This window comes from Bremia lactucae (genome assembly GCF_004359215.1).
Source record: "Bremia lactucae strain SF5 chromosome Unknown BlacSF5_NotPlaced_169_SHOA01000113.1_291909bp, whole genome shotgun sequence".
Classification (NCBI taxonomy): Eukaryota; Oomycota; class Peronosporomycetes; order Peronosporales; family Peronosporaceae; genus Bremia; species Bremia lactucae.
This window is the reverse complement of record NW_027152182.1, coordinates 24685-51970: the sequence shown is the minus strand read 5'-3', so window position 1 is coordinate 51970 and position 27286 is coordinate 24685. Positions and strand designations below refer to the sequence as shown.

Below are 27286 nucleotides of genomic sequence, written 5' to 3'. Positions count from 1 at the left end.
CACTTCATCAACTTGCCATTCCACCCCAGCATTTGTTATTTCCACCCGTCATTATTTTTTCCACCCGTCATTATTTTTTCCACCCCTTATTTGTCTTTTTCCGCCCATATAAATAAATATGCGAAGCGTTATACATAATGCTTCTGATTGGCTAATCGGAATCAAGTTGGCAGCGACGGTATTTTTTTGCATGGGGTGGAAATAACGAAATGGTGGGGTGGAAATAACATTCCCCTTTATTTATTATCTAAGTTCTTAATAGCAAAAGGTGTGTTGTGAATTGTACACTTCAACCGAAGTATGCCCCATTACAATTTTATATTCCGTTGCATGGTTGCTACTCTGGCAAATTGCAGTGCACAATTTCGATTTGGCACAGCCATAAAAAATATGGTTTTCGGCACTTCATATGGTACGGATTCTTTATTCGATCAGGAGAATGATACTATGAATTCTGTAGGCTCTTATTTCCTCGATTTTTCGTTCCAAGTTGCTTAATTCTTCATGGAAGGTCCTGTCGCTGCGGATGCGCTCTTTGAGCAATAGTAATCAGGCAGCAAATAATAGGTGGGCGCGAGTGGGCTTTAATATATGCCCCGTCATGATTATTTAGTCCCCTTAAAAGTCTTGGCCCGCAAACGCTTGATTACTTACGCCATGAGCTATTTAGTGCTTGTACGTGCGCAAATAGCCCATGCTTTAGTAGGGTTGGCAATTGAGACCGTGAATGAGTCTAGCTAGTATCATGCATCTTTTTGTGAAGATGCTCAGACTTGGAAAATGATTTTTATGACACTATCGCGTTAGAAGCTCAGCTATTTAAAATGAGACTTGTCGAACGCAAATCGTGTATAAGATTTATAAAAAGCCTTCCCATCTGGGAGGTTACCGGCATGACTCTTCCGTCTCGTGGAACAAGACGAGTATATTTTCACCGACCTTTCGACGGGCGTGTACACGTCGATAGCGGCGAGTATGCTAACATCATACGTTTCAATTGAGAAATATTAAATAACAATACTCAGATTTGTGACTATTTTTGAATAACGACTACAGTATAACCTGTCTAAATTAATAATGTTGGGACGCCCTTTCCTGATAAATTTAAAAAGTTTAGAATTTTAGACAGGTGTAGTATCCCACAGATAAATTAATTATTTCGCTTTTTTGGAGGGATGTGGTTATAAAAGAAAGGCCTCTCCCACAATCCCCAAGAAGAACTCAGCAGCGCATCAACAATGCCTCTGGGAGGAGCACGCCACAATGACGGACGATGTCCGTGTGGCTCTCTGCAAACATTACACATAGAATCCCGCACTGATCTAGGCACAGCTTGTCAATTGACTTCAGGACAAATATCAGCTGGGGGTCAGCCAGGCGACGGTCTCCAGCACGCCGAAGAAGAAGGCAGACCATCTTCGACTTTCAGAAGACAGCAGTAATGTATTCACTGATGGAATCAGCTCTGCTGGCTTGGTTTAATGCCCATTCGGATCGTATCAGTCTTAGCGGAGACGTTGCCCGTGAACATGCAGAGCGGATTTTGGACCTTCTTTGTCCAGGACATGAACTATTTCAGCTTTCCAACGGATGGCTGGAATCCTATATAGCTCTGAATGGAATCCGCGCCTATCGCAGTTCGGAGAGAGCGGCGCGATGGACATGGTTGATGAGGAGGATGCGCTTTCTCCCTTATGCGAGGTCCTCAATTAGTATAAATGGAAGAATATCTACAACATGGGTGAGACTGGCTTGTTCTATCGGATGCAGGTAAGCACTCTGCGAAGGACACCAAATTTTGTTATCTGGTGGCTAATGCAACTCTTCTGTTTCAAGCTGACACTTCGCTTGCAACAGGGAGCTGAAGGGGTGAAAGCAAACAAGGAATAAATGTGACTGTCTACTGCAATGGTGATGGGTCCGACAGAGGCCCCTATGGATCATTGGCACTACGCCACTTCTCGCTGCTCCCGCCATGTCAATCTCCAGAACCTTGGCTATCAGTATCGCAGCAACAAGAAGGCCTAGATAACACAAATTATCATCTTGGAGTGACTGAGGGACTTCGATGGGAGAATGGCAAACCGCAAGGTGCTGCTGATCCTGGACAACTGCAGTGCACACGTCCTGCTTGCTGATCTGTCGCAGCGAATCGCAATTCGCAACACGACAATCTACTATATTTCGCCCAACATGACGTCGAAGCTTCAGCCGTGCGACCAGGGTATCCTACGCAACCTCAAAGCCTACTAGGCGCAGCTTCTCCCGTATGCTCCTTCAGGATCTCGACAATGGTGTCGTTGAGCCGGCAAAGATAAACATCTTTCATGCTATCTAGGTGTCAGTCTCAACTTGGTCTAACGATGTCCGCATTGAGACCATCCATAACTGTTACCGGCATTGCAACATCCGGTCAGAACCAGCTGATGCTGCACCAGTCCTAGAGGAGCAGTGCCTTGACAATGAAGTCATGGTGGAGATGGAACATCAGATTAGACGCTTCAGGTATCCTATCGTGATGAACATCCGCAACCTGCTAGACTATCCTACCGAGCGGATCACATCATACATTCCAGACGTGGATGAAATCATTGAGGACCACCTCCCGACTCAGCCTGAGGACGAGCAGGAATCGCTGTCGTAGATGCTCAGAAAGCACTCGAGTTGCTTGAGACAATCTGGCTGCAACAGGATGGCGGCGCGCTGGGTTTTCTCAAGTCCGTACAGCAGATGAAGGACAGCGTTGGAGCAATCCGCACAAACCAAATCGCTCAGCCTGACATACTGTAACGGGGCACTACGACTTGAACTGCTTCAGTACAAGTCCATTTCGCACTGCCTCAGTTGCAAGTGGTGCCCTACATTATTTCACGTACACTAGTACGTGCAGAGGAAGACTTCTCTTTAAGGCAACTAACTTAAAGAGGGTTAAATGAAAACTGTATTAATATAAGTAAGTATCTCTTCTATCTATCTTGTAAATGCAAACCTAATTATAATCTAATACTAAACATGCAATTGAATACTTATCTGATCTTATCTGTATCTCTCTTTTGTTTATCTCTACAGCTGATTAGTCTGCGAAATAGATAAAATGGTCTATACCTATTTATGGATAAGAATTTTGAACATAACTACATAGAGTAATATCCTCCAAATATTCTCTACGTTTTAGATAATATATTAATTAACAGCCTTTAAGTGTTAATTTCATGTAACGATACACCCCGTTACACATACGAGATTTCTTCAGACGTGTTTAGTGCTTTCAATTATTTTACAGTATCTGATTTTTTTCATCAAGAAAAATTATATGAATAATAAATTTAAAAAAAGGGACCTCAAATTGCATTTAATAATTAAATTACAAAGGTTTATTAATCATTAAATGTGCTCGATTAACGACGAAGTTAAATGAATAATTTAAGAATCTTATTAATTAACTCGGGATTTTCTTAAGACAGGCTCTTCTGTTCATTTCATTTTTCTACTTCAAATGAAAGGTAAATTTTGTCTGGCTCAATCAAATGTGAAACATTCTCAACATCTAGAGCTTCAAGCAAAAATTCTACAGCATATCAGATTTTGCTCGTCACATAAATTCTAGCTGGGTATGTGAGCCAGCTTCGTGAAAGACGCATCATTTTTTCCCTGTCAAAACAACTATTTCTCTGCTTACAATTATTGGGTAAACTATTCCTACGAGGAAACAGCCTCGACTGTAACCAGTATGTAACATAGTCGCATGTTGAAAGAGAATTAACGCAAGACAAAGTTGTCAACACGCAAACACACAGAAGACAATCGCGATAATGCACATATATTGGATTGTTCATGCTTGAACTTTATATGGCGCAATAGTCCCGAGTCCGTAGGCTTACAATTCGTGCGATTGTAAGCTCGTTGGCTGCAGTGCGTCCTATATGTCGCAGCTGAGCCATAACATAGCAGGCTATCCTGACAAATACAAACACAGTTTCCTGTAAGCATTTTTTATTAAATATAAACAGTCCCGATCGTTAGCGCGAATGACTATTTTTTTGGTCAAAGCTAAACTTTATCGCCTATATTACCAGGCTTTGGCTTCATAAAAGAGAAATCTACGGGGACGCGAGCTGGAGTAAGGGACCTCGAATAATCCAAGTGAAATATAATGATAATATCTATAGGTTATGTAGTTTTACGCTAGAGTTGCCATATCGTGCGTCTGTCGTAAAGCCGTCAGCTGGAATAAGAACGAATCTTAGCAAATGTTTCTATCAATATAGAATGCACTGCACACCCCTCCCGACTAAACCGACTGAATGGGCCGCCAATCGAGCTCAGAGAGCGACCAAGTTTCACGCCAAATACGCACAAATCACGCGATCGGATATTCCGCCGCTTGCCGTATGTATCAATTGGTCGAGACTGGCGCCGACAGCTGTTCTCGATGATTGCTTTTTCCAAGAACGTCGGTGCAGAACCAAGACATGTGTGTGCATGACACGGGCAACTCGCGAGTTTTTTACATCTGACTCTTATGCGGCTAAAGGCACAGTGCCGCACAAGCTCAAAATAACGACTCCTACAGTTTGCCTTGTCACGTGATCAACCTCGTTTTGAATTGATAGTGGCAAGTAAGTGGACTGCTATTGATTCCGGCAAGAGGGTTACGCAAGACTTTGGTGCAGGGAACAATAGAGCTGTTTTTATCGAACCTTCAGCGCAGATTCCAGGAAAGTTGCGCTGGCGTGACGCTTCGGGCTCCGGAGGCTGGACAATGCAGGTCCACCGACGGTGGCTCAGATTCGTGCTGGTGGTACTGCTCATGAATTCACAGGCCAATGCACAGATTTTTGCAGTGCAAAGTCGCGATGGGGATCCAGAAACGGTCTTGAATTTTAAAGAGGATCTCAATAATGGACGTGTTCCAACGTTGGCGACGCAACGACCAGAACGGCCATGGTTGCTTGACCAGAATGCATCGTCGGACTCGTCGGAACCAGCAGAGCCCTCGACACCGACGCCCGAGGTTTTAAAACCAACCGACGCACCAAGTACACGGGCGCCTTTGACAAGTGCTTCCCCGGGAGTGAATAATAAGGACGTAGATGCTACCGACAAACCTTTACCTGTTAACAAACCCGTCGATCCTGCAAAGCGCGACGCCAATCGAGACAAAGCGACTGGTGTGGTAAAGCCAAAGGACGAGACCACGGAGGTTACGTTTACAAGGTCCCCACTTCTTCAACAGACAGCGCCTGTGTCCGACGCCATCCCCACGGCTGACAGCAATGCTAATTTTGACAAGCCAACCTCCAGTCCTCCAACTGAAGTTGAAATCAAGCCAGAGGAGTCGAAACCCGTGCCAAATGCACCACCGAAATCAATTTCTTTAAAAGTGAGGAAACAAATCATCGATCCCGAGTCTGGATCGGACGACGATGCCAGTGTAGGCTCTAAAAGTGATTTAAACGAGACCCAACAGACTTTGAAACCTCCTACGAAGAAGGATGCCAGTACGATTCAAGAGACTCTCGAATCAAATACAGTCGATTTAAAGACAAGTAAAACAAGTGACAAGACTACGAAACAAGACAATTTATCCGACAATGGTACGGATTCAAAGCAAGAAGCAGATACGTCGCGATCATCTTCGTCGTCTGGATCGCCGTCGGCCGCGGCGTCCGTATTAGCTGATGCAGCATCGAATGCCACGAGTACTGCATCAAATACGTTAATGCTTGGTTTAATGATGGCAGGCGCGATTGCGCTTGTGTTACTGGTCGCCCTCTTTGTATACAAGAAAACCAATCAACTGGTCCAAGACGACGACCCTGGTCTTGAAAGAGGACGTCACGATCACACTCAAGGCGTGGCTCAAGCGTCAACAGTGGCGGCAAATTATCATCAGAATCACAACATGTCGCCAACAGGGTTTAGTGACGACAATTACCCGCCAAATCCTGGCAATAGCCAATTCGATCAGGAGCCTTACGATCACGATGGAGGTCGACTTACGTACAATGATCCAAACCTCGACATGTTGACACCACGAAGCCAAATCGCTTTAGCGCATTCTCAAATGTCCTTGCCACCAATGGCGCAAACAAATTCTTCACACGGTACGAGTCAGTATTCGCAATACTCGTCCCAGTCGTCGTCGTTTTATGGTCAAAGTATGTATAGCTCTGGTCACTCGGGGAATCACTTTCAATCAAAGTATGACAGTCGACATCGAGAGGATCTTGCTTCCGAGGACGAGAGCGATTTTGGGGGCGATTCGATTCAAGATCTGTCGAATGGATGGCATGGAATGGGTCAAAAAGGGTCGAAAAAGACGACAAAGCGACCGGATTTGTCTTTGGACGAGTCGTTTTTTGAACCCAAAGACTCGCGATCGACGTCAGCAAGTGATTATCACGGCCAAACGCGCTTTCAAGCGTCCGGCCAGACAGAATACCGCATGTCCACGGCAGATGAGAGCAGATATATGGGCGACGAGAGTTTTGCGGCCACGAATAGTAATTACGACCAGAGCCACTACAATGGCGACCCGAGTTTTCAAAGCAGCGGCTTTAGCGAGTTTGAGGCATCTGGTGCACCCCGCCGACGAGGGGATAGTAGCAATCATGACGCGTCTTCGTTTTATCGGACCAAAGATTCTCGATTTACGGACGCTTCATACTATTGAGCGACTTACGAGTCCTGACCAATTTTAATGTCCCTCAAAAGTTTGTCCATGGTTGTGTGTAAACCTACGGATGTCTGTCAAAATGGAATTCAAATTAATTTATACTTTTGGCGATTGTATTCCTGTAAATTTGTATTTAAATTGCGAATTTTTCATTGTTCGTGAAAAACAAATTAATATATAGATTGAAAGGTTTTCTTTAAAAAAAATAAAAACAACCGACTGATGTGATGTACACCAAGTGCGTCCGATCTCGTTCCGCAGTGGCAGAGACATCCTCGCCCCTTGGCAGACCTTGCAACTCTTCTTTGGCTCGTTGTTACGCCTCGTGGGGCGCGTTTAGTACGCAAGTGCCAATTCTTTGCAACGTATTGCAAGATTCAGTATCAAACCGCCGAATCTCTCGTGTTGCCACGAGTAGATTTAATACCGAGAACATCACGCTAGAAGACGCGCCATGGCGGACGCGCAGGATGTCCAGACGCTCAAGATGCAAGGCACGTGACATCGTGTGGCCATTTAAAGCACACTCTCTTCCTTTGTGACAATATCGTGTGGTTTGTAGTGGTACGGAAACACGAGAATGACCCGGATCGTCGACGTTCGACTCATTTGCGATTAGAACCGCCACGTACGTGGCCATGTTGCAGTCCTTTTTCGTGCCATGATGCGACTTTAGACACTAATACGCGTTGTAACACGTAGAATCCGATGTCCGATTAGCGAGTTCTTTCCAACGGGCCCGCACATCAGGCGTTCATCGCCTTCTTCGCTCCAATACTAGCAGTATCGGGAGCTATGTACCACCGACAAAGGAGAACGATAGTACTCCTACCGGCAATAATGCGTCTAGCAGCAACGCGATTGTTGAAAACGACAAGCTTTATGACTCGAAAGAAATGCCTTCCGTGCCTGAATCGGTCAAAATAGACGATCATCTCGCTACTGACCAAGTCGAAGACGATCCAGTGCCTTTGTATCTCGAACACACATGGACCCACGTGGTGCTTAAAATGACGGCGTTTACCGAAGAAGATACCGTCACAAGCTTTACGTTTGATGAGAAAGGAGGCGGTATTGGCCAAACTTGTGAGAATATTGCAAGTATACCTGCCGATACACTCCTTGCAGAGACCGACCACGCACGTGTGCTGTATAGTCACGGGCGTTTCTATTTAGTCAATGGCGACCAAGCAAATGGGGACACGTTTGTGCGGTTAAGTCCCGTGGAAACCCAAGCAAATGACGAAAATATGGGCGATCGTATGCAATGGCCTCTCGAGCCTCACGTGGCATTTCGAGTTGGAAAATCGGATTTTCTTGTTACATCGTTTCACGAAGAATTGCCAAGTCTTACGGTCTCGGCATTAAGTGGCAAATTAGCTGGCACGGAGTTTGTGATTACACAAGAAGGTGCAGGAATTGGTCGATCTGCGGAGAATCAAATCCATACAAGTGATGGGGAACTCTCTCGAAAACATGCTGCAATTTGGTTTGATGAATTGACGAATCAATTTTATTTGATTGATTTAAACTCGACGAATGGGACATTTATGAAACTCGTGGGAAGTTATCAAGAACCCTATCGACTGGAAATTGGCGACGATTTACTCGTGGCACAAACGTGTTTAACTGTCAATCGGTTTGACTTTGGAGCGCATGCCGACATGGGCGCTCGTAAACATATGGAAGACGCGCATACGATTATTCAAGACTTGTGTATTGAACCATTAAGTCGTTTGGGATTGCATCCCCAGTCATTCTTTGCTGTCTATGACGGCCATGGCGGTGACGAAGCATCTTCGTTTTTGAGTGACGTGCTCCACCATAGCCTCATTACCGCGTTTTTCATGCACACGAGTGAATTGAAACCTTTACTAACAATGACAATTGAGGAATTGCAATCAATCATCATGAAGCGCTTGACCAATGCGTTTGAACGTACGGATGAAGAATTTTTAAGGACCTCGGATCGTCCGCAAGCTGGAAGCACGGCCACGACAGTCTTTGTGGCGGGCAAGTATCTCTTTGTGGCCAACGTTGGAGACTCGCGCACTGTCTTGAGTCGCAATGGCACAGCTGAACGACTTTCAAATGATCATAAACCCAGTCGAACGGACGAAGCGCAGCGGATTCGAGAGACTGGCGGCTTTGTGATTCACGGACGTATTATGGGCGAATTGGCCGTCTCGCGTGCCTTTGGCGACGCCCCTTTCAAGTCGTTTGATCTCGTCGAGCCTTTGGTCGATGACATTGACACGAAAGCACGGAACGAGTACAATTCGCAGGAATTACCGGTGAATCCCAACGATATTTTAAAAGGTCCATTAGTGATTCCGACGCCAGAGTTTACCGTCACGGAATTAACAGACGAGTGCGAGTTTGTGATGCTCGCAAGTGACGGATTGTATGATGTGTTGAAAGATCAAGAAGCTGTGGATTTTGTTCGTCGAAAACTTGTCGAATTGAAAGATGTGCAACGGGCTGTTGAGGTGTGTGAGTGAGTGGATTGTGCTAGATGATGCTTGTGGTGGATTAATGGCGCGATTCTCTCTCGTTTTTCTTTGTGTAGGCGCTTATTGAGTATGCCATTTTTCATCAGCGGTCGACCGATAATGTGACATGTGTCGTTGTGATGTTTAAAGAGGCGAAAGAAATAGTGTGGCAAAGTTCCTCGTAAACATGAGTCTGAGCGCTAAAAAAGAGGACAAAACATCAATATATAGGATAGGACGGGACAATTACTACTATTGAACGAAAAATTGCCGTATGGGTTTAAAAAGAGTAAAACCACATTTTAGGAAGAGAATTTCTAAACTCACTTCATGCAGTTTTTAGTCAATTTAATTTCTGAATTACAGCGTATCACATTGCATTACATAGATCAACGCCAAACTCTCCGTGCACGATCACCAACTGCGGCGTTATCTGACGGCTTTCCATTGACTTTTTTGCGCGGTTTAGAAAAGTTGGAACCGTCCTAGAACGAAGTGCAAGTAAAGATTTTTTTAAATACAAGAATGCTGGTATCCCATCATGACCCAGACCGTCCCGAAAATTCAAGTAAGCGAAGCCATAAGTGCTTGAACTATCCTTTCCAAGTCACTTTAAAGCAAAGAGCTTGGAAGTTGGAGATAGATAATGGTGCTCAAAACCATGACCTTGTGCATCTTAGTGCATATTCTTCCGTACGCAGGCTTGGGAATACGGCAAGTCAGCAGGTGGTTCGCTTCACAATGCTGTTGTCCCTTCTAGAACAATTTAATAATTGTCTCTCGTTCATCAGATGGCCATCTGATGAACGTCTTGGAGCGTCCACAAGCGTGTGGATGTAGTACGAGTGAGTGCGATGGCCTTACTTGTGGTACGGTCGTTAGTACAACTGCACAGGATCACAGTGTGATTACCAATCACATTGTGGAGTCAGCTGCCTGCGGCTGTGTTAATGCACAGGCAGCGCCTAAGATTCACCACTCGAATAAGTCGAGTGGATGGAGACATGAATGTACGCTTAGTGGGCGACATTCAAGGAGTATACCGGTTGCCCCAAAGGGACAACACGATGATCCTAGGCCTAGTAGAGAGTCGACCGTAGAGGACCCGACTGAAATAGCGCAATCACAGTCGGAAGACGTTGAGGGAATAAGTCCCCACGTACTTGAGGAGAAATCTCCTCAAACAATTAATGCTGAAGTGACTAGACTTCAGCATCCCAAGGGATTAATCCCTCGGCATCCTAAATCCCAGGTAGAAACCGAGACATTAAATGTGTTGGTTAATAACGGTTCAAGAGTAGGCGCTTATACTCTTGATCTGTATGCGCCTCCGAAGTTAACTTCGGAGATAACTCAATTACCAACCCTAGAACCCAAGCGGTTCTTAAGAGATCTGCATGGTGGTAAAATCAAGCAGATCTGCGCACTCGTCACAGAGGACGAATTCGTAACCGATATACGTCAGCAGTAATTTTTGCAGAGAACGAACGGGTTCTCAGCAGCTCATCGATGGACGAAAGTGTCCTCGATGTGAAGACTCGGATTGAGAGATATACTACTCAATCCTGGGAGTCACTTAAGACAAATCCTTTATACAAGGATTTGATGGAACTCAGTGATGTATTCCCTGAAACAGTTCCATGCGAGTTGCCTAAGGATAAAGGCACTCGACATGAGATCGAGCTCAACCGGGCTCAAAGTACTGTGTCATGAAGCAATGGCCACTGCCTCAAGAACAAGTACTATCGATTACTAAATTCTTTATCGATCGATTAAAAGCAGGCCATGTAAGGGAGTCAACCTTCCCACATAGCTCTCTGACCTTCTATGTGCGAAAGGCCACAGGAGGGTGGCAGATTATACACGCATTCAATTAACTGAATGCTGCAACGGTACCGGCTCAAACGCTGATACCTAGAATAGACGTAATCATAGGTGGTATATCTAAGAGTACCATCTTTTCGTCAATGGATATGATGGATGGATTTTATCAGATTCTTATGCGTGAACGGGACATCCCGTAGACAGCAGTGAGCACTCCCACTGGGATGCTCTGGGATGGCTAGTAATGCCACAGGGGCTAAGTAATGCCCTTGCAACATTCAACAGATGCGTAACGGATCTGTTTAGACCGGTGCGAGAATTCGCACCGAGTTATTTCGACGGTGTATTCGTCCATAGCCCGCCTATACGGAAAAACGGACGTGGAAGTTCATAAAAGTCACGTTCGTCAGCTGCTTACACTTATGCGAAGCATAAGTTGTATGCAAATCTCAAGAAGTGTATATTCGCTGCAAGCGAAAAAATATTTCTTGGGTGCATCGTCGAAAAACACGACGAGCGCCCTGACCCGAAAAGATCAAGGCAACTACCGGCTGGTCAGTTCCAGTCGATGTCGAGGGACTTAAGAAGATCCTTGGGCTAGCGGCGTACTTGCACAAATACTCACGCAATTATGCCGACGAAAAGACGAGAAATGTTTATACAACGCTGATTGTCAGCGTTCCTTTGAAAGTATCGAGCAAAGCTTGATGCAATGGCCCATCTTGGCGATTGCAGATCAAGACAGACCATACCATGTGATCTGTGACGCCAGCGATTTCGCAATCGGCTGTGCGTTAATGCGATACGATACAGAAGGCGCGGCACGTCGTCTGTTACCAATCGCGTCAGCTGCAACCAGCTGAACGCAATTACCGAGTGCATTACAAGGAACTTCTTGCCATGAAATATGCAATAGCTAAATCAGGGCCTATCTACTCGGACATAGACCGTTCATCGTATATACGGACCATGCGTCCCCACACCTCTCGCAAAGAATGGCGAGTGACAATCCTTCTTCGCGGAGTATAATTTTCCGTGGAGTATAAACCAGGACGACTTAATGTCGTCCCTGACGCGTTATCACGCCGACCCGATTTCGACCCGGCTGCACATTCCATCATTGAAAATAATCGCACCGTTGCAACACTCATTTCAAGTGTTCCGTCATCAACCTTGTTTGATGACAAAAGGTAAAACCTACGCAGAAGATAAGGACCTTCTGTGTTTAAAGAATCATCTAATATACAACCGTTAAATCTTTTAGAGATTCACCGGCTTTATATCGATCGTCATCCGATCGATACACAGCCGTTGACGGCGACACTACACGTGTCGACGTCCCAACTCACAATGATTTGCGCTTGCGCATCATGTATGAGTGTCACGATGCACCAACAAGTGGCATCGTGGACGTGAAACAACTTATCTTACAGTAAGTCGCGACTTTAACTGGCCCCGCTAGTATCAGTTCGTGCGCAAGTACATTGGTGCTTGTGAGGTATGTCAACGGGTGAAGCCTAGCCTTTCATCCCGTGCACCTCTCCAACCTCTACCACGTCCGGCAGAGTGTTGGCAGTCCGTATCTATGGACTTCGTCTTCGGATATCCCGAAGACGACCACAAAAACAATGGAATCTTTGTTTTCGTCGACAGATTCAGCACGATGGTACATCTTGCTGCGGTACCAGAGTCGATTACGGCTGCGGGTTATGCCCGTGTCTTTATCGACACGGTATTTAAACTCCAGGGTTAACCTCGTGAACTGGTCTCGGATAGCGATCCAAGGTTCACGGCGGAGTTTGGCAATTTGTATTCCAATCTCTTAAAACACGGCTGCCTATGTCAACATCCGATCACTCAGAAACGAATGGTCAAACAGAACGCGTAAATCGCGCCCTCGAAGAGATACTTCGAGGTTACGTTCAATCGTATCCGAATTGGAGCGAGTTTTTACCGATGGTCGAATTCGCCATCAATAATTCGGTGCATGCGCCTACAACGCACACACCGTTCTTCGTTAGTGGCTTACGCCATCCTCGCATACCCACCCAATTAGAGGGATCCTCTAGTTTAAGGAAGGAGGTGGACTCGCACGAGCAAAACCACTTCTGGCTCAGCGCATCACGCGTCAAAGTTAACAACAACACGAGCAATGTCGATGTCGAAGAAATCGATATCGAAGATGAGAAAGATCTCATGGCAGTGCGCACAAAGCGCACTGAAAGAGACAAAACAAATGAGTCAGCAGAGGAATTTCTGCTGGCTCGAGAATCAGCAATCCGTTTCGTGCAGGATTCCATTGCTATCGCAGTGGACCGTCAGAAACGGAACGCGAACAAACATGGAACAGCAAATGTTCATTCATTTAAAATTAATGAGCTAGTACTACTCTCTACGGTAAACTTAACCTAATCGGGTAGTCACTAATGTCGGTAGCAGTAAGCTACTACCCAAGTTCATTGGGCCATTCGGTGTACTACATCGCAGAGGCAACGTATACACAATAGAATTACTATGTAGGATGCGAACGCATCTAACGTTTGTACGTTGGTCGGCTCCACCCGTACCATCAGTACGCGGTTCCTTCCGAGGACGGATCTGACCACCCTTTTCAAGAATTCCTAAAAGATTCTTGTGGTCACGAACCAGATTCTCATGCTGAATCTGGAGATTCTCATGTCGGGTCCGAAGATCCTCGAAACCGTGATGAGCTGATGGCAGCTCATCACGAAGAGCGTGATATTTCCGTTCGTACTCCAACATGAGTACGCACTCTTCGAATGGTTCCAACCGTTCGATATAGTGAGCTTGCAAAGGTCTGCTCCAACGTGCGACGTTTATCGCGCTCGTGTTCAAGTTTCTCCTCCGATACATGGAGGTAGCGATCGAGTTTGTCTATCTTCGACTCTAGATCCGACACACGGTTCGATCTAATTTTTCCTCCTCCACCACAACCATTGGTGGATTCCCACGGTGGTCAACGTTTCTATGCGAAACGTATTCTAAACCACCGTGATATGAAGGGGCAGCAAACGAGTAATCTGATTCGCTGGCTCGTTTATCTACCTTCGCGTGACAGCTGGGAACCTCGTTCCCAGCCAGTTGTTGACGTTGAGGACCTCTTCCGTCAGTATGACGAGATGGATCTTCTGATCCATCGGAAAAACACGCGCCTCTGGCGCGTGTAAATCGATTGAAAAACGTCAATCGCATCGCGCATCTCGATAGAGATGCGAGTCCTTCCCCAGGGCGAAGAAAGGGAGTAAACATCTTCTTTTACTCATTTCGTGTTGTCGACACATCACGGACAAGGATCACCCCACGTGAGGCACGGAAGTCCTGCCTCACGAGTCGACCGATGCAATTTATACCTTGCACCGGTTGGAGTTCGTTTGTCAAACTTAACGCGAATCGTGTTAAGTATTTAAAGTCAGGCTTCGCGTCCAATGTCTTTGACATTGCGAATAAACGCGTTCCAGGCTTGCATCAACGCTTGTTGTTGCCACTATACCATCGATGCTAAAGAAAAGCATCGAGATAAAATCTTCTTCAGCGCGAACGTTCTTCGGGCTGGGATCAAGACCATATAGCTTTGTCGCAATAAATAAGGGATACTTATTGTGAGGAGTAGTCTCTCCAGAGAAGCTACTGACTAGCCGTTCGGGCAAAAGCCCCGGCTTTTTCTCAGAGGCAAGACAATACATTTTATTGTCTACGCTACCCTGAGTGGTATTACTGAAGAAGTCGTACCACATGATCTTTTATTACGATGGCTTACGCCATCGTCATCACCACGCACATGAATAAGTACTGGTGACGGCACGGGAGTCGGTGTTGGCGATGAGGAATCATCGTCATCGTCGGCACCAAACATGCTTAAAAATCAGAAAGTGGCTAATCCAGAGTTTGCAGCAATAGTAACATGCAGATTCGCTTGCCTGCTGTTATTATTGGCTGAGCACTTGACTCTGGCTCAAACAGGAGCTTTTAGAATCTTCTAATGGAAAATCAGTACCTATGATAAGATACCCTGGTAAATTGCAAAACAGCGAACGCTATAAGCACATCCATCCGATTTAGCCCCCTCATTCAGAGGATCATCGTAAGCCGCCTGACGATGATCAGGCATCTGTTCTGTTCTCCCGAGTCCGAAATTTCGACCGAGTCGCACTCATAGTCGACCTCCAAAGATTTGTCGCATTCGCGTGGTGACTCACCACGTGCACCCGCAACATTTAGAGTTGCGGGAGAAGACGATACTACGGCAGACGGAACTTCTGCCACAAGAGACAATAATGCGTCACCCGCGGCTGCATGAACCGCAGCCGAAGGCGCCGCATTATTCGCACACCGCATGGACTTGCAAACCATGCGATAGAATTAAAAATGATAGTTCTGGTGTAACGGGGCACTACAACTTGTACTGCTTCAGTACAAGTCCACTTCGCACTGCTTCAGTTGCGAGTGGTGCCTTACGTTATTTCACGTACACTAGTAAGTGCAGAGGAAGACTTCTCTTTAAGGTAACTAGCTTAAAAAGGGTAAAATGAAAACTGTATTAATATAATTAAGTATCTCTTCTATCTATCTTGTAAATGCTAACTTAATTATAGACTAATACTAAACATGCAATTGAATTCTTATCCTATCTTATCTGTATTTCCTCTTTTGTTTACATCTACTGCTGATTAGTCTGCGGAATAAATAGATACAATGCCCTATACCTATTTATGGATAAGGACTCTGATCATTACTATTTTAAGTAATATCTTCCCAATATTATCTACCTTTTAGATAATATATTAATTAACAACCTTTAAGTGTTAGTTTCATGTAACGATACACCCCGTTTTATCACTCCTTCCTTAAACGACAACCACTCTGACTGTCATTGGATGGAGTGGTCACTATATGACCACTAAATATTAAAATGATGTTGATTCATCATTTTAAATTCCATCGCATGAAGAATAGATTCATGCGGGGTGTTGATAGTGCTGCGCCTTATGCTGCGGTTCGTGCAGCCGCGGGTGACGCACTGTTATCTCTTGCAGCAGACGGAACGTCTGCCATAGTATCTTCCACTCGCACAACACTAGATGTTGCGAGTGCACGTGGTGATTCACCACGTGAATACGACCCCTCTTTGGAGGTCGACTACGAATGCGAGTCGGACGAAATGGCCGACTCGGGGAGAATGGAACAGTCGCCTGATANAGCCGCCTGACGATGATCAGGCATCTGTTCTGTTCTCCCGAGTCCGAAATTTCGACCGAGTCGCACTCATAGTCGACCTCCAAAGATTTGTCGCATTCGCGTGGTGACTCACCACGTGCACCCGCAACATTTAGAGTTGCGGGAGAAGACGATACTACGGCAGACGGAACTTCTGCCACAAGAGACAATAATGCGTCACCCGCGGCTGCATGAACCGCAGCCGAAGGCGCCGCATTATTCGCACACCGCATGGACTTGCAAACCATGCGATAGAATTAAAAATGATGGTTCTTACCAATCAACATGGTTTTTAATTAAGTAGTCTTATAGTGACCACGCTATCCAATGACAGTCAGAGTGATGTCGTTTAAGGGAGTGTTGATGTAACGGGGTGTATTGTTACATGAGATCAACATTTAAAGGTAATAATTAATATATTACTAAAAGGTTGAGAATATTTGGAGAATATTAATTTACAAATAAATATTCAGAAAGAACGGAGTATACCCTGTAGAGGCACGTACAGCGTTATTTAACGCAAACTCCACTCGGGTAAAGTCTGGAAATCGATTTTCCGAGTGCTTTGCCCCAGATTGGACATATCCACAGCGGACCACCGCAGACCGATGTTCAGACTGAACGTGTCAATCGCGCTATCGAAGACGATCTGCGCAGTGTTAACCAAAGCGCTGGAGCTCAATTCTCCCGGTCTAAACCATCCTAGCAAGCTGCGTACACACCCAGTGCTTGCTTAAGCCATATCGGGACCCTTCCCACGCGGACTTAAAGGCGCTTGCGCCGTGACAGGCGATCGTGCCGCGGATTGTTGCATTCTCACCAGGATGTCCAGCTGGCCCAATAAACGAGGATGCTAGGGTCAACTTGCGTCAAACGGCCCACCAATCGAAGTGGGAATATATGGATTTTCAGATCAGTGCGGCTTCGATTCATGGTTGCGCGGGCAACTGATGCACTGAGGTGTTGGCTAGGCCTATTTATGTTTTGAGGCATAAACGCCGAACGTTACTGGCCTTTGGCCTTAAGCTTGGCGAAATCGAAGCGAAGCTTCCGTTCCAAACGAACATCAGCCACATCGACAGACTCCCTTATCGACCAGATGTCGCGGAGGCGGCGAGCCCGATGAACCCAATTCTCAAAACGAAGCGCCATTTTTGCTTTTTGACTCGTTTGGAAACCGAACGATTGGCAGTTCCCTCATTGAGGTCACCGAAGCCCCACGGGCCGGATCACACAAACGCGTCAAATACTGACCTCGCGTCATTGCCTTGGGCGTAAGGTATCGCTCATGAAGAGCGTCGAGAGCAGCGGGCTCCTCCGGCGTCCTCGCCTTGTATCAGGAGGTCCAGATGGTCAAGCTGCGACCCGAAATCGCTTTGAGGCGCTCTTTCTCACATAAGTAGAGTGAATCGATATTCACTGTGAGCTCTGCTTTTGCAAGGTCTGCATCTTGATGACGAGTGGTTCCTCCATGAAGATTGCCTGCTCTTGCTCTTCATCGAGCGGGTTCGTAATTATGTTGGACTCAGGGTCCGATGTCCTGTGACATGCAGCTAACACATCCGCGGCAGCACGTTCTAGGAACGGATTTGGGGCCCGCCGAGGTCGTCCACACGACGAGGCGTGTTAAAGCCGCGCTCCATTTCCTCATCCTCCTATGGAGTGTAGCTTTCATAGTCCACCATCATCTCATCGTTGAGAAAGGTGCTAAAAGTCTGTGAGTCACGCATATTGTCACCAGACAAGGAATGCAAAACACAACCAGACGGTAGCTGATTATATTCCAACCTCAAAGAGGAAATGAAGCAAATGTTGTCACTAGATGTCAACAGTCTGATGGGAAAGGGTGTAATGTAGCACAGTACGGTTAGTGAACCGTTGTTGTGGTACATTTATGTTATGAATAAAATACCCTTTTATTCTATTTAAAATTGTAAATCACTAAGATCCCACTTATTATGAGTAACATATGTGGTAGCAGCCAAATATAAATCTGGCGGCAAAATCTATTTAATTTAGCTAGGATATGTTTTTTAGATTCAAATAATCAAATAAACTTTTGATTTCATTTGATCTTCAAGCGTCAAGTGCCTTCCTAGGGCTTGCGCATTGATCTGTGAGAGATAGAAGCCTTTCAAAGGTATATACTTTCCGGGACTAGTTGCCACTTGGTTCCACGAACTTCTGAATCCCTTGAACTAAGATTTACTAAGCTCTACGAGCTTGTACAACTCACTGCGTTGTCAAACCTGTTAGTTCTATAGAAACAAGTGACTCTATGAGTCTATAAGTCTTTGTTTGACTCAAGGAGCGAGGTAGCTCCGCTACATTAATTGGAACGGGCTAAAGTTGCCCTATGTTACACAATCCCCGTTAAGTACACTTTGTATACTCTAGGGGATGGTCACTTACTTAAGTGAAGTAATTGGACCCACCACTTGGGTGTGGTTCACATTGTGACCCACCCTTGTGTGTGTGATGCACATAGGTGCATTCACATTGGAAAGGATGGCGCCTAGCGGGATCCGTGATGACGGCCAGCGTCATCCAAAATACGTAGTATTTAAAATAATACGCTCGCAATGCTACTAAGTGCATATCTACAAAGATGGCATTTATGATTGGTTAAAATAGGTTTTATATTTAATACGATTAGATATAAATCAGTCTGAAATCTACTTCCTAGCTTGTAAGTGCGCACGTGGAGCCGGATTACCGCTCCCGTGACGTCACTTAAGCTTAGGCTTATAGTTCGTTGGGTGAGGTCGCTTAGGCGCCCACCAACTTCCTCACTGCACGTGAGAGTATACGGTCAAACCGCCTCCTCGCTGTTCTAAGGTGAAAGCTTCAGTAGAGCGTGGCCAAAATAGACGTGCCCGTCTGCCTACACTTGGTAGCACTTAAAATCCATCCCACGACCCGCATCTCTGAGCGTGTACGTGAGAATGAGCCTTAATATCGATTGGGCTCATTTCCCCATCTCTCCGATTATCATCGGGAGGTGGCAGGGCTTATGACGCAGGGACTTGGTGAACAAACCCCGGCCAGGCTCCTGGGTAGTCCTCCTGAGCAATATGTTGCTCAGTTGGAGCAGTTTGAGGCATTCGTCCTCGGACAGCGGAGAGCCGCGTCCGAGGCACAGAGCCATGCTGCGGCGGAGTCCGTCACTCAGACTCAGGATGAGCTGAGGCATGAGCAGGCTCAGAGCGAGGCTCTCAACAGGACTGTTGAGATGCTCTCTGCCCGGCCGCATCAGCCGAGGTCCATTCGGATGGACCTGCTTAAGTTTGATGGAACTGCAGCGCACACGATCGTCCACTGGCTTTTAGCCGTGGAGCAATGCGGTGTCAGCTCATCGAGGACGACAGCCGGATGGTGTCGTTCGCCATGCTGCATCTGCGCGGTAAGGCCTCAGAGTGGGCTTACTCGTAGGTCCGATTCCGAAGCACATTAAGGTGCCCACAATTATGAACGGACTACGGCATGGCCCATCGCGACAGGCCCTTTTTAGAAAGGTGCCGTCGACGGTGGAAGAGGCAATCCATATTGCTTAAGGTGAGGAGCAATCTTTCAACAATGCCTCGGCGACAGCTTGGTATAAGCCGTCGGCCGAGAGGTCAGATGCCACTCCCACGGAGTTGGGCAGTGCAGACGTGGTCTGCTACAAATGCGGCAAGCGCGGCCATATGATGGCTCGCTGCTATGCCAGGGTCCCTGCTGGGGCAAAGATTTCCAGCAAGAGGACTCCCTTCCCAAAGGGCGATGGCAAGAACCTGCGTGCGAGACGCATGAGTTCTTCATCGACCACTAAGGGGTCGGGAAATGCAGGAACGCAGTAGGGGCCGAATGCCCTACTGACGCTGTGAAGCTACTACTGAGTTCAGAGTTATCGAGCAGATGGGTAGCTTAGTCCCTGAGGTACCAAAATTTCGGACCTAGGCCCTGCTGGTCTATAGCGCTCAAGTACGAGGCTATGACCAGGTGATGACCCTCCTGGTGAATTCGGGTGCATCACAGAATTTTGTAAAACTCGCGGCAATAAGAAAGAGACCGACGGTATTTGAGTTGCTTTGCCAGGATGTCAAGCGAGAAGAGGCGACCGTTCGTTAAGCGAACGGCGCGCTCGTAAAGTCTGAGGGAGTTCAAGTTGAGCTCGCCTTCAGCTTTAGTAACTTCTCTTGTACAGAGAAGTTCACAGTGCTAATCATGAAGAGTCCGTATGACCTCATCCTAGGCATGCCATGGTTGGCAAAACACCAACCATGGATAGACTGGCGTACACGCACATTTGCAAACTCTACGCAGGACACCGGAAAGGATGTGCTCCTGCGAGAGGCCATGCACTTATGTCGTGTCAAACACAGTTAAGGGTTCGTTGAAGGGATGTCAGGTGATGCAAATTCCTACCCAGCTCGGAGAGGCTGGGGTAGTGAATAAGACTATGACAAATTGTCATGCGTCTAAATGTCCTGCACAGAGCCGAAAGCCAGGGCAGTAGACGGCGATCTGACAGGAAGTCAAGCGTCGCATGAACCAGCGCAGTGCCTAGATCCTGATGCAATTGGAAGGGGTGCGTTAGACAGGAGAGCTACGACACCCGCTTCCCAGTCAAAGGTCGTGATTACTCGGAGAACGAGTACCCGACAGATTAGGACGATCAAAAGCACGTCTAAACGAGTGACCTTTGGATCAGATCCTATTGAAGAGGACAAGCCTTCGAACGAGGTTTTCGAGGCCGTCAAGACGAAATTGCGGAAGCATCCTCATTTGAGGTGCCCCAGAATGTCTTAAAATTTGCCGAGGAGATAGTTAGACCCCCGGAGATGTCGTAGGATATGATCCTTGCCGAATTAAAGGAAGGAAAGATCCACGAAATAGTCATGCCAGTTCCAGAAGAGAACTTTGTGGACTGTTGCTCGTCGTCCACAATGGACGAGAGCGTCCCAGAACGGACAAAAATAAAAGGTTCGCTGCTCAAGGATGGGATGCCTTGAAAGACATTTCGTTCTTTGAGGCACTGTGGAAACATCGCGATGTGTTCCCAGAAGAAGTGCCGAGCCGCCTACCAGCAGATAGGGACATCTAGCACAAAATTGACCTCAAATCTGGCACCAAGTATTGTGTGACCAGGCACTGGCCGTTGCCAAAAGAAGTCGATTATATCGATGAGTTCTTCGACAAGCAAGCCAAGGCGGGCAGCTTGACCTTCTGTGTGCGTAAGCCCACAGGTGGATGGCGCGTGGTTCATGCTTACAATAAGCTGAGCACGGCGAACATACAGTAGCAAACGCCAATCCCGCGGAAAGATGCTCTGATGGACTCCATGGAAAAGTCAAGTATCCTTTTAGCGTTGGATTTAAAGGATGAATACTATCAGGTACGCATAAGAGAGTTCGATGTAGCAAAAACGGCAATAAGCACCCCAAAGTGGTATGCTTTTGGAGTGGCTTGTAATTACCCAAGGTTTTGAAAAATGCACCAGCGACATTCAACTAAGTGGTGGATCATGTGATGCGCCAGCACCGTGCCTACGCGCCCCATCACTTTGACGATGTATTCGTGCATAGTAAAGCCGAGGACGAGCTGAGCAAAATAGAGTCGCACAAGCGTCATTTAGACGCTGTGTTGCAAACTCTGGAGGACCCCAATTCTACGTGGGTCCCCGAGATACCTGTGCTGGGCTGCATCGTAGATTCACATGTGTACGAGCAGACCCAGACAAGGTAAAAGCATTAAAGGAATGACCAACCCCACGACATGTGAAGGATTTGCGCCAATTCCTAGGGCTCGCTAATTACTTGCATAGTATAGCAAAAATTTTGCTGAGCGAACTCAACCATTGTCTGACCTCCTTAATAAGGACGCAGAATAGGTTTGGTAAAAAGAACAAGAAGATGCGTTCACATCAGTGAAGCAATCTTGTAGCGGAGCTACCTCGCTCCTAAACGCAGAGAGTCTCTTAGTTCTATAGAACTAATGGGTTTAGCAACTCAGGGAGTCGCACAAGCTATTAAAGCTTACTGATTCCTAGTTCAAGGGATGCAGGGGTTCGTAGAACCAAGGGGCAACTAGTGCCCGAGAGTATGTACCATAGAAAGGTTTCTATCTTCCCCAGATCAATTCGAAAGCCTTAGGAAGGCACTAAACGCTTTGAGATCAAAAGGGGAACTGCACTTTAATTATTTTTTAATTTATAGCCTTACCCTAGCTAATTTAAAATAGCTTTCGGTCGCCAGATTTTTATCTGACGGCGACCACAATTGTTACCCACATAAAATGATTTTAGAATGCGGAAAATGGTAGCCATAAAGTAAATGTACCACAACGACGGCTTTCCAACCAATGTGTGCCCCACTACACCCTCCCCCATCAGACTGTTGACACCGAGTGACAACATTCACTTTATTTCCTCTTTTAAGGTCGGAACCTAAACAGCTAAACATTTGATTGTGTTTTTCTTTCCTTTGTCCCATGACAATCAAGCGTGAGTCACAGACTCTTAGCACCTTTGTCGACGATAAGGGAATGGTGGACTTTGAAAGTCACACTCCATTAGAGATGAGGAACAAGAGCGTCGCTCTTATACACCTTCTCCTCCCGATGAACGTCGGCGGGCCCCGAATCCGTTCCCAGAACGTGGTGCCGCTGATATCTTAACTGCATTGAGCAGGACACACATGGCCCTGAGCACAACATTATCACGAATCCGCTCGATGAAGAGCAAAAATGGGCAATCCTCTTGAGGAACAAGCTCGTCGTCGAGCTGCAGAGATAGCAAAAGCTAAAGCTCATAGTGAATACAGCTTCACTCCACTTAGTGCAAAAACGTCTCAAAGAGATCGCTGGTCACAGCTTGGCCATCTAAATCTCCGGTTTCACTGCGAGGACGCCGGAGGAGATCGCAACTCGCGACGGTCTTCATGAATGATATCATACGCCAAAGGTAATGACGCGAAGTCAGTATCTGACGCATTTACGTGATAAAGCCCGTGGGGCTTCGGTGGCCTCAATGAGGGGACTTCCGATCGTTTTGTTCCCCAATGAAACAAGAAGTGAAATCGAAGTTTCATTTGAGAGCTGGGTCCATCGGTCCCGCCGCCTCCGCAATATTTGGAATATTAGAGAGTCTGCGGATGTGGCTGATGTTCGTTTGAACGGAAGCTTCAATTCGATTTCGCCAAGCTTAAGGCCAAAGGCAAGCTACGTTCGACATTTATGCCACAAACGAAGATAGGTCTAGCCGATATTTCAGTGCTTCGGTTGACCGTGCAACCATGGATCAAAGCCACACTGAGGCTATCGATCCACCTAATCCCACTTTTACTGGTGCAAAGCGTCGTTTAACGCGAGTTGACCCTAATCGTGGCGCTCAAAAACGTCAACGGCGTACGGGCAATCTTGCCGAAGAGGAACGACAAACTCTCAAGAGTTTTCAGAAGAGGGGTACCCCAGCCACTTCACCAGATACTGGTTTTGGCGCTTACGACGACATCGCTTTAAAAGTTTTCCACGTAAAACTGAAGGTTCTCTCGCGCATCAAGCAGCGCGAGAGAGGGATGGGAAATCTCGACGGAGGCCTTTGATGCTTTAAAGCACAAGGTGCAACATCGTCGTGAGAGCTTGCTCGGGTTGAGGGCTCTTTTGATGCGGTTTAGAACCGTCTTCTGGTGCTGGAACGTCAGCAACCTCGTAGAGGGCCAGCTGGACATCCTGGTGAGAATGCAGCAATCTGCGGCACGACCGCCTCTCTTGGCGCAAGCGCCTTCACGTCCACGTGGGAAGGGTCCCGATGTGGCTTAAGCAAGCCGACGTAAAACACTGGGTGTGTACGCAGCTTGCTAGGAAGGTTTAGCGTATAAGCTAGGCCCTTCTTGGCCACGACCGTAAATGGTCATTAAAGCGCGGCGCATTTTGGTCTTGAAGACCGCGGAAAACAAGTTAGTAGGTGGATTTTTAGCGTTTAATAAAACTCGGTCTCCGACCACATAAGAATTAATACAGCTTCTGCTTTTGGCATCTGCTTGTTCTTTTTGTTTGTCTTGACAATCAGCCATCGTGTCACGTACATGTCTTAAGACACCAAATTGCGTCGCGAGAAACTTGCTTACTTGTTTCCAAATGGTAAAGGGCTGATATCAGCAAGCCTATCGGCTAATTCTCCCCTCCGACACACGGTTCGGATCTAATTTTTCCCACCAAGCCCTATGCCACGCAGTGGTTACGTTAACGGAACGCGTGGGTGAGTGAGACCGTTGACATAGAACGGAGTGTAGCCTGTAGAGACATAGGCAGCGTTATTTAACGCAAATTCCACCACTGAGAGCATTAAGCTCCAGCGCTTTGGTGTCTGAGCACACACACTGCGTAAAAAGTCTTCAATGACGCGATTGACATGTTCGGTTTGACCATCGGTCTGCGGATGGTCCGCGGTGGACATGTCCAATCTATTGCCAAGCACTCGGAAAATCGATTTCCAGAATTTACCCGTGAAACGGGAACCAGATCAGAGACAATTGCCACTGCCAACCATGTTGACGAAACACGCGATCGATGAACAGCCTTGCTGTATCTTCACCATCTATGGTATCCGGCACAGCCGCTAAGTGAGCCATTTTGCTCAATCGGTCAACGAAGACAATTATGCCGGAGTAACCGGCCGAATCTTTCGGTGCACCGGAAAAAAATCCATAGTAATGGACTCCCAACACGCTATGTGTACGGGCAGACTTGCCAGCGGCGCAGCAGCACGAGCCGAGGGTTTAACCCGTTGGCAAGTTTCGCATGTGCGAACGTATGTGCTGTCCCATTTATAAAGTTTGGGCCACCAATAAATCTGGCTTACAGAGCCGTCGGTCTTTTCTCTACCGAGATGACCACCATTGACAGTATCGTGTGCCTCATTGAGGATTCGGTACTTCAATCCTCATCATGAGGAACAACGACGCGCGGAAGAACCGCAGAATACGTGCGATAAAGAAACATGTCGTTAGGATAGAAAATCGATGTAACCTTGCACGCAAACACGCCGACAATATAAAACCCGAGCCAGTGCTCATTAGATCTCGCAGCAGAGCTACACACTATTCATCGTTGGCGTAGACCGAATGGATTAATTCAGTAATAGGCGACATTATAGTCGTTAAAAGAGAGAGCTCATGATCCGGCCTGCGTGATAACGCATCAGCCAAAGCATTCTGCTTGCCAGGCTTATACTTCACCTCAAAGTTGTATATCGCGAAAAGGATAGCAATCGGGCCATTGTCTGTGAGAGATGGGGCGACTTAGTCGCCGTGCGTAATGACGCGTGATCTGTATATATCACAAACGGCTTAGAGCCGAGCATATGAACTCCGAATTTGACGAGAGCATACTTCACAGCAAGTAACTCTTTGTCATGAACTGGATAGTTCTTTTCCACAGCTTTAAGCTGTCTAGACTCGAACGCAATACCACGTTCACGACCATCAACATCTGTTTGTAACAGATCACTGCCAATGGCAAAATCCGATGCGTCACAGACGACACTGAAAGGCCAATTCGGATTTGGCAGTGCCAGGATCGGGTCATGGATAAGACTATCTTTAAAACTGTTCGAAAACCATTATGTTCGGTGCTAGTCCAGCACCATTCTGTATCCTTTGAAGGAGGTTAGATGATGGCCTAGCCATATCAGCGTAATTTTCGCTATATTTTGTGTAAATAATTGGCGAGACCCAACCACTTACGCAAATCCTTTTGGTTTTTAGGAACCGGCCAATTTACTATGGCTTTGACCTTAGCGGGATCCGCTCTAAGGCCTCGCTTTCCAATAAACCATCCTAAAAAAGGAATTTCGTCTGCGCCAAAAATGCATTTAGATGCATTGGCATACAATTTATTTGTGCATATACATTTGAGCACTGCTCGCAAATGGTCTTAATGGTTTTCCGCATCCGACCGACCCTGCTCCGCACGACTATGGACAAAAACGTCATCGAATAAGTCTGTGCATAACCTCGATGAGGGGGGAAAGTTGCGTCACTAGACGATTAAATGTTGCCGGGGCGTTTAAAAGCCCTTGTGGTATATCCAACCACTCCCATAGCATACCGCTTGGGGTGCTAACCGCTGTAAGCGGGATGTCACTAGATCGCATGAGCAGCTGATAATAACCATCACTTAAGTCAAGTGCACTGTGCAGTGTACATCCCACCATATTGTAATGCCCATATATCAGCACAAAACCTCATTCCTAGAAATGGAGGTTTGTGCTGGTATAAAGGCATCAAGCTTATATAAGCATGTACAATGCGCCATTTGCCATTTGGCTTTTTGACACAAAATGTCGGTATCGAATGAGGAGATTTGCTTTCTCGTACCACGGAAGAAATCGTCAATGACGTCACATTGTTCCCCTGGTAAAGGCCACTGTCATGTGACACAGTATTTGGTTCCCGAAACCAAGTCAATTTTAGACGGACACTTCTATCCGGGGGTAAAATAGATGGTGGATTGGTACATACCACATTTTGAAATCCCTTAATCAAGGAATAAAATGGATTCGTAAGATCATTAGGGATCGATGACCGACTCCGCGCACTAAGTGCAGCTTTTGTGTCATCCATGACAGCTTCGTCCAGAAGTGACGATGAGTTCGACTTAATCGTTAGTCGAATGACCACCATCTCAGATAAGTCGCCCGCCTTTAAGGCTCGGCCGCACTCTTCAATCGACATTTCGTCTAGCTCTAAAAGAGCATGTAACGAAGGGATTGCCGCAAGGCTAACTTCTCGCTCTATGTTACCGGTTACACATTTACAAGCGTATGTAATTGCTCACTCGTATCACTTTGTGAGGGTATAAACGCTTCACATCTCCCCTGTCTTAGAGTAGAGACAATACGCCTCTTCGAGGCCGGGACATTCACGCTCCCAATTTTTCAGCCTGTATTGGTTCTATACCAGAGATGGTGTCTGTAACGGGATAGAGTTGCCCTAATGTTACACAGTCCCCATTAAGTACATTTGGTACTTAAGGGGATGGTCAATTACTAAATAATAGTAATTAGACCCAACAC

General features: G+C 46.5%; 2 protein-coding genes across 2 annotated transcripts; both read left to right on the top strand.

Annotated features, from left to right (window-relative positions):
- Nucleotides 1-4762: 4762 nt before the first annotated feature.
- Nucleotides 4763-6676, top strand: CCR75_000134 (uncharacterized protein; the record flags this gene model as incomplete). Its single annotated transcript, XM_067958242.1, has 1 exon — nucleotides 4763-6676. One exon carries the CDS (start codon nucleotides 4763-4765, stop codon nucleotides 6674-6676), a length of 1914 nt encoding a protein of 637 aa, XP_067818308.1.
- A 230-nt stretch (nucleotides 6677-6906) lies between these two features.
- On the top strand, nucleotides 6907-9537 carry CCR75_004548 (uncharacterized protein; the record flags this gene model as incomplete). Its single annotated transcript, XM_067962634.1, has 4 exons — nucleotides 6907-7177; nucleotides 7242-7307; nucleotides 7382-9168; nucleotides 9249-9537. 4 exons carry the CDS (start codon nucleotides 6907-6909, stop codon nucleotides 9354-9356), a joined length of 2232 nt encoding a protein of 743 aa, XP_067816852.1. The 3' UTR covers nucleotides 9357-9537.
- Between the last annotated feature and the right edge of the window lie 17749 nt (nucleotides 9538-27286).